Below are 14,131 nucleotides of genomic sequence, written 5' to 3'. Positions count from 1 at the left end.
GACTTGCCCGGGTGGTACCGACGGGCTTCCTGAAACCATCCTCTGGAGATACCGGGGCGAGCACTGGCCCGAGCCCTGACCTCTGGTAACCTCTTGCCCTTAGACGTGCCGAGATCGGTCACAATTTTGTCCAGCTCGACCCCAAAGAGCAGCTTGCCTTTAAAAGGCAACTTAGCCAGGCGGGACTTAGAGGCGTGGTCCGCAGACCAATGTTTCAGCCAAAGCCACCGCCGCGCAGAGACTGTCTGAGCCATACCTTTAGCCGAGGCTCTCAAGACATCATACAGCAAGTCTGCCAAATAAGCCAAGCCCGATTCCAGGGCCGGCCAATCCGCCCTCAAGGAAGGATCCGAGGGGGAAGCCCGCTGCACAATCGTCAGGCACGCCCTGGCCACGTAGGAGCCACAAACTGAGGCCTGCAAACTTAAGGCAGCCGCCTCGAAGGACGACCTTAAGGCCGCCTCCAATCTTCTGTCTTGGGCGTCCTTTAGGGCCGTGCCACCTTCCACCAGCAACGCCGTTTTCTTAGTCACCGCAGTGATTAAAGAATCCACGGTAGGCCAAAGAAAGGCCTCACGTTCACTTTCAGGCAAAGGATAGAGGCGGGACATAGCCCTAGCCACTTTGAGGCTCGCTTCCGGGACATCCCATTGAGCCGAAATTAAGGTGTGCATGGCATCATGCACGTGGAAGGTTCTAGGCGGGCGCTTCGTCCCCAGCATAATGGCGGAGCCAACAGGGGCTGAGGGAGAGACGTCCTCCGGAGAGGAAATCTTTAAAATGCTCATGGCCTGCATTAACAGGTTGGGCAAATCCTCTGAGCGAAAGATCCGTGCTGCAGAGGGGTCATCCGCTCCATCCAAGCGGGAATCCGTCTCCTCCAAGGAATCCCCAAAGGACCGTTGGGAGAACTCAGATACACTGCCCTCATCTACATCAGAGGAAACAGCGTCCTCTAAGGCCTGGGAATCCACCCGAGGGCGTTTACTTCCGGGGGCCTCAACCCCTTTATCAGACAAGGGAGAAGGGGCAGCGTTCTGCATAAGGAAGGCCTGATGCAGCAGCAAAATAAACTCGAGGGAGAAACCCCCCAGACTGTGCACTTCAGCAGCCTGGGCCACAGCCCTAGACGCACCCTCAACCAGCGCTCGTAAGAGCGGGGGAGAAACATGCTGCGCATCCAAGATGGCGTCTGGCGCAACACTCCGCGAAGGAGCCGCGTGGGAAGCACGGCGCTTAACTTTAGCCGCTTTTTTGCCGTCGCCCAAATCAAGGGCTGCCATGGCATGAACGTCTCCCAGCTCAAGGGCGGCCCAAGAAGAAGCCGTCCGAGCAGAGTGGCCGGCCAAAATGGCGGAGGCGAGCAGCGGGGGATGGGCGTTTATGGCGGGAAAAAACCGCCGCACCGGAGGAAGACCCGGGACACTGACCGGCCTCCGAACTGACACCCAACAAGGGCGAATCAGACTTTAATATCCCCGCTAGGAGCGCACACGCGGTCCGGGGAGCGATTCTTTGCGCCCTCGCCCTCCGACGCCATAGGCCACGTGGAGATCAATCGGGGAACCCCCTGCCCGCTATAAAAAAGGTAAAAATTACCTGCTTCTCGCTCCGAGCTGTAACGACCTGGTGTCCCAGTGAGTAGCTGCAATAAACGTTTAAATAAACGTCGAAATAAACGCCTTTAAGGACGTCCAAAATTTTTTTTTTTTTAACGGAGCCAGCGGGAGGGGGGAGAAAAGGAGGGACCTGGCGCCACCAGGTTTGCACTTGCTCAAGAAGAGCCCTCAACCCCAGGCACTCAACAAAACCTAAAAATTAGGCTTGGAGGCCTAGCCAGAGCTGCTGCTGTGTGTGACCACCACCTGCTGAGATAGAGAACATACTGAGGAGTTTCCGGCAGCACATGACCACATATAGGGAGGCAAAAGGATTGCTCTCTATCTCCACCTGCTGGTAGATGGACACAACCCACCAGTCTATGGATTGATCAGCATGATGATATGGAACATACATTAGGTCATCGACTATGGAGAGACCATGTTCGACATTAGAAGTGATATTTCGGTTGTGTCTGGGTCATGTATAGTCTTAGTATTTAGGATGGTTGTTTATGGTATGCCTTCTTGAACAGATGTTTTCAGTAGCCAGTAAGGCGTGGTCAGGATCATGGTTCTTCAATCCTGATTGGAGGATACACTTACAGAAGACTTATTTCCCCCCCCCCCCCCCCCCACCAACTAATGGAGGACAGCATCTGAGGCTAGTCTGTTTTGTAATCCTAGTCTGGAGAAGAACTGAGGGATTTTGTTGTAATAAGTGGCAAAAAGATCTAGCAGGAGACATCCCACTCTCAAAAACATATGGGTTACACCCTTGTCCAGAGACCACTTGTGAGGTTGCAGAATCCGACTCTATCTGTCCACCAGATAGCTTTCCGCCTGTTGATATAGTACATTGCAACCTGGCTTTAGTCTGAATAAAAATCAAAAAGTCAAAAGTCTTTAGAGCAGTGGTTTTCAACCCAGTCCTCAGGGTTGAAAACCTGGCCAGCTGGCTAGTCAAGGTATCCACAATAAATATGCATGAGAGATTCACATGCACTGCCTTCTTGATATGCAAATCTCTCATATGCATATTCATTGTGCATATCCTGAAAATCCAACTGAGCAAGTGGACCCTGAGGACGGGGTTGAAAAACACTGCTTTAGAGAATTCCAGATCCCTTTTAGCTCCTGGATATTTATCTGATGAAGTTCCCCCCCTCCCCCCCCCCCGAGTACAACAGGGGACTTGGAGTGTGGAGTTCTTTGAACAATACACTTGTTATTTTTGGAAAGAACAATTCCCAATTTATTGGTCCAGCCTTTGATTCTCTCATATGGACTATTGTTAACAGCATCTGTCATTTTGGTTAGACTGAGGTCAAAACTTCAGACACTTCAACATAAGACTGAAAGATCAATTTTCTGTCTGCAGAAATGACCGTGCCACTCCTTTGTTGACTCACACTGGTCACCAGTGCAAGCCTGTGAGTTCTTGAAATTGGCTTGCACAATTTTATAAGATTGTTGAGGGCACCAATCCAGAATATTTAACTGGTCTATTTTCATTTCCAATGTATGTATCTTTAAGGGCTAATGAGTCTTATATTATTCATTTCCCCTCAGTAATGGGTGCATGTTACAAAAAGTTATTGGTTCTATTTTTTAGCAGTTTATGTCTAGAGCTCCCTAGGGATTTGAAAATTCCAATTCTTTATTCTTATTTTCAGTGTTCCTTGACAACATGCTTATCTAAAGAAATTTTAGAGTGAAATTTTTTTCTGCATTCCCAGGAAACTATCCTGGTTTTACCTCATTATAATTCTGTATTCTGCTATGTGCCTGTGTGGGAGTTGGTGGAATATAAATGATAGATTAGCGTTTATCTACATGAGCTCCTGATCCCAGGTTGGATACATCAGTCATGAATATTTGTAGAATTGAAAGAATTTGGAAAGAAACTCCTTTTCCCAAACTGAATTGGACCATCTACTAGCACACGAAGTCCTTGAGCAGAGGTGTGACTGAGATGTCCTGAAGATTCTCTGTGGCCATGTATCCACTGGGTTGATAGGGCCTAAAATTCAGGCACGCCATAAACATCACATGAACTGTGGAAACTATATGGCCTAGAATTCTCAATATCTGACCAAAAGGACCACTGGGATGGTTACAGAGATTGAGGTTATGCTCTGCAGGAATCTTGTCCCTGGTTTTCACTGGGAAGCTTATTGGGACTTTTGGGCTGTCTGTTGTTTTGGATACCAAATGACAGAAAAGTAGGATCTCTGCTAAAATATCTCCTGGAAGAGTGGGCCTGAAAAGGGTCTTGTGCATATCTGAGTGCAGCCTTTTGCACCTTTTCTTTGAAGAGATTCTCTCCATGATACGGTATGCCCGCCAGCTTTTCTAGCACTTCTGGCTTGAGAGCTGAAGCCCACAGTCATGCAAGTCTGCAGATACCAATCTCCATTACAGAAACTATAAATTTTTATTTTTTAAATAACAACAGTTACCCTGACCATGTTATTGTCCACACTCATGCCATTTGACTACTAGCTGGTGGAGTTCATCAACTCTGTCTTAGGGAACAGTATGAGCAAACTCCACCATACTGTGCAAAATATTCAGCAAGCACATGCTTTTGAAGAGCTGGAAAGAAGATATACAGGCTGTAAGCATAGCATTCTTGCAAAATGTTTTTCCCAAAAGTTTCCAAGCAGATTGAATCACAGTGGAATGGCGAGGAAGCTGTGCAAATGACCTGGATCATGCTTAGGCATGTAGTACCGATGCATCAAGGATTTTTTTTCCCTGATGAAGATTGACAATAAACCAGTCTGCACAGAACCCAATGCCATTCAAGGCCTTATTGTTAATGCATCTCTTGCAGGAAGTGAATGAGTTTCAAAATTTGGTTGTACTTTATTAGCATCAATTCACCCACCGATGCTGGGCAAAGAATTGCTCTATACATATGATCTTCAGACTTCATGAGCTGCTCCTCAAAAGCTGCCATTAACAAAGACTGGGGACAATACAGTTGGAGTAGCCATGTTCCTCTGAGACACTTGGGAGTGTATCAGAAACTCTCAGATCCTTGGAGGTTGTCGCTCTCCCTCTGATGTTCAAAATGAGGAGTCCTCTTGTAGTGTGTTTCATGAGCAACCTCAATGACTTGATGGTCTCAGCACCATGCTTCAAAGGGGACCAATATTAGTATGCCCTATCCTTTTCCTGATGTTTTTTGACAAATGTAAACATGAGATAAAAAAAAAAAATCATGATTGGTTCCAGGCATTGCAGCCATCAATTATGTGTATCCATGACTTCTTAAAGTCACTGGGTACTTTTTTTCTGGGAAATACAGAAAAATAGCTGCAGCAAAATAAAATGACTTGATCCTTAAGGCCCACTTAGAATGGCTTTCAAATCTTTCTAGGCCCTAGGGAAAGTAAAAAGGAGGTTTGTAAACTGTCCCTGAATGGCAAAGATGACAGGACTTATGCAGCAGATGTTAGAAAAACTGCAAAAATCACTGAAACCAATTTTTCCACGTGATCTGAGGGGAGCTCAAAAACGTGCAACTGGCTAGGGCCTCGCAACAGCGGCAGACAGGAAGAGAGTGCAACATTCTAAAATATTATAAACCAGCTCGATAGTGTTCATACATGAGCACACTTGAATTATGTTAACAACATGTAAAGCTATTATATCCTGCTTTTTCTAGGAGAAATTATCACAAGGAAAACCTGAAGGACCCAGTTGCGGACTGGGAAAGTGTTATTCAGAATGTTGCAAACTATTATATCATATAGCAGCTGCAATATGAAGCTAATGTTTAAGGAATAGTAAACTATAAGATGCAACCAATGTGATTAAGCTACATAGATACTGCAACGGAAAGAAAATCTGACTGAAGATCAATAAAATGTTATGGCATTCTTTAAATGAAGGCTAGGCATGTACCTGAAATGAATAATATGACTTATAGAGAGTCACACTTAGGGCAGGGCCTCTCAAACCTGTCCTGGAGGCCTCACAGCCAAATCATATTTTCAGGATACTCACAATGAATTTGCACATAACTGAGGCCATGCATACAGATCTTACTCATACATGTTCACTGTGTATAGCTTGAATAGCCATGGAATTTCCAGTAGAAGTTTTGGAAGCCCTGAATTAGGAGATTTGAATGCTAGTGTTCACACCATTATGACTAACCATTAGGTCATCCTTTTCTTACGATTAATTACTCAAGAAATTAGCACACTGTGGTCAATATTCAAAGGCATTTATATGGTTAGCAGGAGCTCTGTACTGACAGTGCCAGGGCAGACCATGGCCAGAGGAGCTTGGATAGAGCCAGGAGGTTATTCCATTAGTGGCCATATTCAGAGCACTGACGAGATGACGTTAGGACAGCAAAAAGCCTATCTGAATATCATCACTAACTGAATAGCACTTCCAAGTTAGCTGGGCACCAGCACAGAATATCCGGTTTCACTTTAGCCTCGGTGGCTAGCATTTTACATTACTGCTGAAGCTAGATATCAAGCCTACTGTAGACATTTAGTATGGTATTTTAAAGACTGTACAATATGTAGATAAATTCAAAACTTCAAGCCTTTCAGATCTAAAAGCAAGTTATCTCATGCAAATTAACACTCATCCTTTTCCACAGAACAAGCATACATCACTGAACATTTGGACTGTAGCATTAAAAGGCAGGGAACCAAAATACTTTATACATTTACAAAAATATAGCTGTGGTACAAAGTACTATGGTGGGTGAATCTCATACAAAGGCCGATGTATTGATTATCAAATGGGTTCAAACGTAAGCAGATTGCGCGCACAGACACTGGAATTGGCTCATTTAAATATTCTTTAAAGCAAAAAGGGAAAATGAGGAAAACTACTAATCTCACAGTATTTATTTGTTACATTTGTACCCCACATTTTCCCACCTATTTGCAGGCTCATGTGGCTTACATAGTACCGTAAAGGCATTCACCAAGTCTGGTTGAGAAACAAATACAAGCTTATGTTGTGGTCGAATGAGGAAGATGTGTATCAGATATCATGAATCGAGGGGAGTGGAGATTATATATTGTCCAGTACGATCATTGGTATTGCTGTGTTGCCTGGTGTAGGGGGTTTACGTTGTGTTGGTGGGGTAAGTCTTTTTTTGAAGAGATTGGTTTTTAGTGATTTCCTGACGTTTAGTTGGTCATGGATTGTTTTCACAGTTTTGGGGAGTGCGTTCCATAGTTGTTGAATCCAGAAACTGAGACATAGTTCTGTCATGTTAAATTAATATAGAGGCTACACGAAACTGCTTGTTTCTGTTTTGGCTGAAGCTCAAACTGAAACCTCAAGGTTGGATGTGAGAATATGAACCAGTGAGGGCCACTGGAGACTGTCAGTTTGTAGTCTGCATCCCTCTGTTAAACCCATAGTATCCAAACCAGAATATAATTTATAAATTAAATTTTATTTTGTTTTCTTTTACTTCTGAGCAAAACAGCCTCCACCCACATGGACTGCAGCTAATGAAACTAAAATCCATGGTGCTTTTAGTGGCTAACTTTGCATCACACTTGAGTCACAGTTGACGTAACTCCGCAAAGAAGCTAATTCCTAAAGAGCCTATCCCAAATTTTGACAAATGCCTACTAAAAATTTATCAAAAGCATTTCTGAGAACTTTATTACCATATAAACTATTGTGCAAGATCATAACTGCATTACTTTCAATCACCGTACAAAAATAATACAAAGAGTGGCCCCCCCCCCCCCCCCCCCCCGGACTATCTTAAAAGTGCTGGTGGTCTAGTGGTGTTGTCAGGGCAGGAGCAATTCCCCAGTCAAGGCAGCCATTTTGAGAGCAGAACTGGAATGGGCAGGAGTAACTGGGGGTCACTCCAGCCTCAATTACACTCCTAGACCACCAGTGATTGTAAAATAAGCCCAAGAGGGACTATATGTTTTGGGGGTTTTTTTTAGGGGAGGGGGGTGGTAGGGATGGAGACAAATGGGATGAAGCAAAATTTCAGCAGAAACTGAACACGGGCTGTTTTCGGAACTGTAACCAAAACTGTTGGCCTCTAAATTACTGGTTATATCAAACCAAAGAATTATGTGTCAAAGGATATTGGAACTTATAGATTCAAAATAGAAAGTTATTGTGGGAAGAAACTCACCAATAAGTCTAAACTTCACAGTATAAATTCAAATCATTTGCCCATTTTTCATGCGCATAATACATTTTTACAAAATATGTCACAAAATGCCTATCACTCAGCGGAAGTTAACCCTGCAGTCACCTAAAGGGTCTGCCCCAGCACTGCTCAGGTCCACCTACACCTGTGCTCTACACCCCACTGGGTTTCTCTGGCCTTGTCTCCCATCTGCAAGTTATTTCCCCAGTGGTTTCTAAGGACACTGGGGCCACAATCACAGAGGTCCCACAGCTCTTAGAAAACACTTGCAGACCCAAAATACAAACCACCAGGATTATGTCAGTTCAGGACAACAGAGCTAATAACCTAATAGGTTTATTATCAGAAAAGTGAAACAGTGAATGGTGAAATAAAATTAGTAAACACTAACAAGTAAAATAACTGGTAACTAAACATTGTCTTACTACCTGAGTAGTACCTGGGGTAGGTCAGGAAGGTAACTGCTCACAGGTTTTTAAACTAGGTCTTAGTATAGAGATCTTTACTCTCCACACTCCCTCTCTGAGATTGGGGGAATCCAGCACATTATGAATGAAGAATTTTGAACTTCAGGGCCAATTAGAGCCAAGAGCATTAGCACTGAGGGGTATTTGGTCAATAGCAGTGTAGGTTACTTTCTCTCAGGGCTTAACCCTTAAGTGTCCAATGTTCCCATCAATCTGTTTCCATATGGCTTATTACGGGAACATTGGAAACTAAATTAACCTGAAAGGAAAACAGTCACCTCTGCAACAGCTTTAAAGCAGAGGACAGATACCACCTGCTGGCCAAACAAGGGAAATACATAAGAGTAACAATAAACATGAAAATCCTGCTTCACCACAATAAATACGGACAATTTTTAAAATCATTATCACGCTTATTTTTGAAAGAAATGTACGCCCATCTTTCGACACAAATTGGGAGATGAGCGTCCTTCTCACAAAGTCGTCCAAATCGGCATAATCGAAAATGTCTATTTTTTGACATCCTCAACTGCTTTCCGTCACGTGGACGACTAAAGTTCACGGGGCGAGTTGGCAGGGTAGCGAAGGCGGGACTGGGACGTGATGAGGAGATGGTCATCCTCAGCCGATAATAGAAAAAAGGGTGTCTGTGACAAGCACTTGGCCGACTTTATTTGGTCCATTTTTTTTCATGCCCAAGCCTCAAAAAGGTGCCCAAACTGACCAGATGACCACCGGAGTGGTCACTAACCCCTTCCCACCATATTAAACAAGTTTTAAAATATTTTGCCAGCCTCAAATGCCATACTCAGGTCCCTGGAGCAGTTGTAGTGGGTGCAAGTGTACTTCAGGCAGGCAGACCTGGGGGGGGGGGGGGGGGGGGTTGGGAGGCTCGGCACCCAAGGTAAGGGAGCTATGCACCTGGGAGCAATTTGTGAAGTCCATTGCAGTGCCCCCTATGGTGCCCTGGCATGTGAGGAGGACCAGTGCACTACAAATGCTGGCTCCTCCCATGACCAAAGGGCTTGGATTTGGACGTTTTTAAGATAGACGTCTTTGGTTTCCATTATCGCCGAAAACCGAGGACGTCCATCTCTAAGGTCGACCTAAATGTCAAGATTTGGGCGTCCCCCACCGTATTATCAAAACGAAAGATGGACGTCCATCTTGTTTCGATAATATGCATTGCCCCGCCCCTTCGCGGCACTGTCCTTAGAGTTGGGCGCCCTGTTTGAAAATGCCCCTCTACATGTTATATGAATCTTCCACAATATAAAAGGAAACATGATCATTTAATAATCATTTTAAACAGCGCTGTCCAGAATCTTCATGCATCACACCAACACAATCATGACTGCAAAGTTTTTTAAAAAATGGGATCAATAGTTGATAGCAGTTGGCATTTAAGTGCCGGCAGCATTATTCCTAGATATTCAATTCCAGCCCATGTCTGGGCACTGGCAATGAAAATGTAGGTTTATGCAGTCAACTCTCTTAGTTGGTGATATTCAGCACTTAATTGCATAAGCAACACTGCATAGAGATAGAACTGACTTATGCAATCTGATTTAAGTGTTAAACTTAGGCAGTTAAGTGCTGAATATTGTCACCTGCATATGTGCCGACTCCACTCCTGGGCTTACCACAAAATAGCCAGCTATTTCAGTGGTTTGTGGTGATTATTCAGTGGTGCTAACTGGTTAAGTGCCACTGAATATCAGCGATTGTACTGGCCAGGAGCTGTTCTGGCCGGTTAAATCATGTTGAATATTGACCCCTAATGTTTTGGTATGAGCTGCTCGCTTCCAATGCCAAAGAAACTCTCATATATCACCATTATTAACACACAATTATTCAAGTTTTTGGATCGGGCTGAACAGCGCATGCTGTAGGCAAAGCATCCACATTATTCCAGACAACCCCCACCCCCACAAGTCATTAAAGTCAGCACAAAACTGGAAATGTTAAAGACTAGTTCTGCAGAACAACATCACTGCACAATTTTCTGTGTTTAATTTGCTACTGTGACAATTTTCACGATTCATCAGTAATTTTGCACTGCTTTACAAACTTGGAATTACGTACCCAAAAAAAACAAACAAACCACAAAGGGCACACAAATTTGCACTTTATTACATCAGTCTTAAAGCAAGGTTATTTTCTTCATGTTTACACAGAATTCCAGCTTTCGACATTCTCTTGCTAACTTCTTTTACAAGATATGTAATTTTATTTGCTTAGTACAAAAGAAAATACTATGGACATATAGCTTTTTACTGCAATTCAAATTATACAAATCATTTCAATCCTCTTATATTTCAGGGAGAACTGAATGGACAGAAAGGGTTGGTGCCTTCAAATTTTTTGGAAGAAGTGCCTGATGATGTTGAAGTCTATCTTTCTGATGTACCATCTCGATACACTCAAGATACTCCAATACGTACAAAAACAAAAAGGGTAAGCAACAATTAAAATAGTTTCTAATCCTCCTACTCTTGCAATCTAACTTATTTTTGCCATTTGAAGCAAAATGCTAATAAGTGTGGATTCTGAGGTTGAGATAACGTTGGTGTCTTATCTTCAGATCAGCTTTTTCTTACCATTGACATAACAATGTGTATATGTATGTATATATATCTATCCATATCTGTATCCTAATGTACAAGGTCCCTGCAAGAATACTGGGGAGGGAAGGTAGTTAAATGAAGTCTCCTTACATCAAAGATCACAAATAAGTTATCTTCTGCTTATGTCACATATTAGTATTCACAGTAGACTGCCACAAAATTTATTCCTTTTGTGAAATGGATTATATCCATGTTACACTTATTTCATTTTCATTTTGTTTCATCATTGCAATATTTTCTGTTTTATTTCTTTGCTCATCTGCTTGGAAACAGAAGAAGAGTGTTCATTTCACACCTTAATAAAGGCAGAGTAGCCTTCACGTAAGTGAGCAACTGAAGATACCCATAAAGTTAGTAATCAAAAGTGCATACAAAATATCTAATGCAAATGTCTTCCTGATCTTTAGAATGGGAAAATAAAAAGAAAGAAGTATGTCTCCAAAATCATTGACCAAAACTATGCATATTTTCAAAATATCAATAAGATTTTTTAGATGTAAAACTAGAAGGCCATAAAAAAAACGATTACTTGGTTATCTCCAAACATCTATCAATAAATTGAAAGTGAAGGTCAGTATTTGGAGTATATTTCTTCAAGAGCTGAATGTTTCTGCACAAAAGGTTTTTCAGGTGTCTTAACACCTTACATTGTATATTTGTATTGCATTATTAGCATTCTGAATGCAGTTCAAAGTATAACAAGAACCAAAAATACTGAAAAGTATTACTGCAAACAATATTAAAAGAAACATAAGGCTCAAATCAATGAATGCATTAGACGCAAAATGTGGTATCTTCAGGTGTACTTTGGGGTGCTTTACAGAATTTTCACTATTATTTAGAATTTGTTTGTCAATTATTAGCTTTGAACCCCCTGAGAAAAATTTGGTGCTAGTTGCTGTACTGTGAAACTAAACTATAAAACTGGCATACTGCAACATATAAAATATTGTAGCAGTGGCAATATAAAGTGTACCACAAATAAAATAATCATCTTTAAAATCACGCTTTAGGTGCTTGCTAAACAGCTCAGATTTCATATTGAAGTGTCAGTGTCAAAGTTGTTGTACAGCACACATGTAACAATCAGGGGTTTTAAAGCTTTGATTGCAATTCAGGTTCATCTGATTATTTTAGAACAGTGTGTGTCATTCTCTCAATTATATATACATAGTAGATCAGTAAAAATTTCATTGAAAGACTAAGAATAAATTTAGTTTTTACATAGTATTGGGGGAACTTTAGCTTTAGAAACAGTGTACTCTCATTTTACTTAATGTTATGAATCCAAATCTTTAAATTCTTAGTGTCAACTATCATTAGATCACATACTTTCTGTAACCTGTAGCAAAAACAGAATGCTTAAGGAACTTTGGGGGTCTTTTACAAAGTGATGGTAAGCCCAACGCGGGCTTATCGCTTGCTAATTCAGAACTATTGCTGGCCCAATGCGGCCACTGGCGGTAGTTCCGGCTGCAGCGTGTGCTATTTCCAGTGCTCCAGAATTTTTTCTATAACATGGTAATAACCCAGTGGTAATTGGGCATTGCTGCATGCTGCCTGGTTACCACAGGAACCCTTACTGCCACCTCAATGGGTGGAGGTAAGTGCTCCTCATTGCATGGCCACACGGTAAGGATTATCTTAGCATGTGGCCATTTTACCCGCTGCGGTAAAAAGGGCCCTGGCATGCAGGAAAAACAGCCCCCGCTGCTACCACAGGGCCCTTTTCCCCGCAGCTTTGTAAAAGGGCCCCTTAATGATCACCAAGCATTTCTGTCTATGTCAACAAATTCAGGTGTAATTTTACTTTATGGCATGCTTAATAGAAAACAATGGACAACGTAGGCCAACTTTTAGGACTTGCTCTCTGGTAGAAGAGAAAAAAAAATGTTACCATTTTGATACTGTTGGTTTTCAAACATTCAATAAATACTAATGTACCTAAATAGGTTCCTCCTGAGAATACAGGTACTTCACGAAGAGCACCATCCCCCACAGTCCATCTTCATTCTGGGTCACCTCCGTCATCTCTGGGTGCTGGTAGTCCTGTGAGAGGCAGGGAAATGTCCTCGAAAAAGAAAAAGGGGCTGCTTTCCAAAGGCAAGAAACTCCTGAAAAAGCTTGGTGCAGTGAAATGATTCATATTCTTCTAGACAACTTATAATGCTCCCAATCTAATTTTATTTAAAACAAACTGGGGATTTCATGACTATGCACAACTTGGTAATCATAGAAATATTTCTAACAGAAAGATAACTTTTTCCTCTGACAGTTTATCAAAGTTTATGCGGTATAACAAAAAGGGCTTCTTACTGCCTAAAGTTCAACTGATGCTGTTTCCTATAAAATGTTCAGAAATCTGAATAATAAAACTTTGCCTGATGTGAACTCATGCCATTTTTGAAAAACCTGTTCAGCACCCAAAGCTAGGAAGGGCAAAAACCACCACGTTCAGACCTTTTTTCAAAATGTTTTGTCCTACCCAGGATATTTATCTTTCTTATTTAAATGGTCTTGAAACTCCTAGTTTATCCAGCCTTGATGTTTATGCCTTATAAATGCACAATAATTTGTACTGTCAAATAAATGTACAATGTATACTTTGTAATGTGCATTCAACAGTCATTTCCACAACATTGTAGAATAAGGCTCCTATCATATAGAGTGCTGAGATTCATTTAACATTAATTCTGAATCTAAAAATGTCATGCAAAACACTTCTGTTGGACTAATTGGCTGTAAACATATTAAACATACTGCACTGGGCGACTGTATATTACTGTTACTTCAAAAATCCAGTTTTGTCCAGTAGTACAATGTTTCAATAGTCCAACTGCCAAAGTGTTAATAATTAATGCTTCTCTAGACCCTACTTTTGCTGTCAGATGTAAAAAACTGACACCTACACTATATAAAAAGCTAAATTAGTTAAATATTCTTCAGAAAACACAATTCACTACTGGCATATCTTTATTCAAAATATCATAGATTAGTGACAAACATTTGGCTACAATTTTGTATTTCCTGCCCATTTGTAAGTTGTTTTTACTGTTTATACATAATTTTCAAGCTGCCTTTATTTTGTATGTTACAGGTGGTTTATAAAAGAATGATTAAAAGTCTCCCCATCATGTCTTCAAAATGTTTTAAAAATCTTTAAAATGTATATAATTGTAAAATATTATTGTGTGCTAGATTTAATAAATTAATGCAAATCATTTGCTTAAATTTGTGGTAAAGTAATGTGTGAGAGTGTGCATGTGTACA

At 41.6% G+C, this 14,131-nt stretch overlaps 1 protein-coding gene across 1 annotated transcript in view; it reads left to right on the top strand.

Annotated features, from left to right (window-relative positions):
• The window catches only part of RIMBP2 (RIMS binding protein 2), a 592,869-nt gene extending 578,738 nt beyond the window's left edge, over window positions 1-14,131 (top strand). Inside the window, exons 29-30 of the mRNA XM_030219259.1 lie at window positions 10,557-10,691; window positions 12,814-14,131. Of these exons, the coding sequence (XP_030075119.1) occupies window positions 10,557-10,691; window positions 12,814-13,002 (324 nt within the window). The 3' untranslated portion in view covers window positions 13,003-14,131. The remainder of the gene's footprint in view (window positions 1-10,556; window positions 10,692-12,813) is intronic.

This window comes from Microcaecilia unicolor, chromosome 11, assembly GCF_901765095.1.
Source record: "Microcaecilia unicolor chromosome 11, aMicUni1.1, whole genome shotgun sequence".
Classification (NCBI taxonomy): Eukaryota; Metazoa; Chordata; class Amphibia; order Gymnophiona; family Siphonopidae; genus Microcaecilia; species Microcaecilia unicolor.
This window is presented reverse-complemented; position numbering and strand designations above follow the sequence as displayed.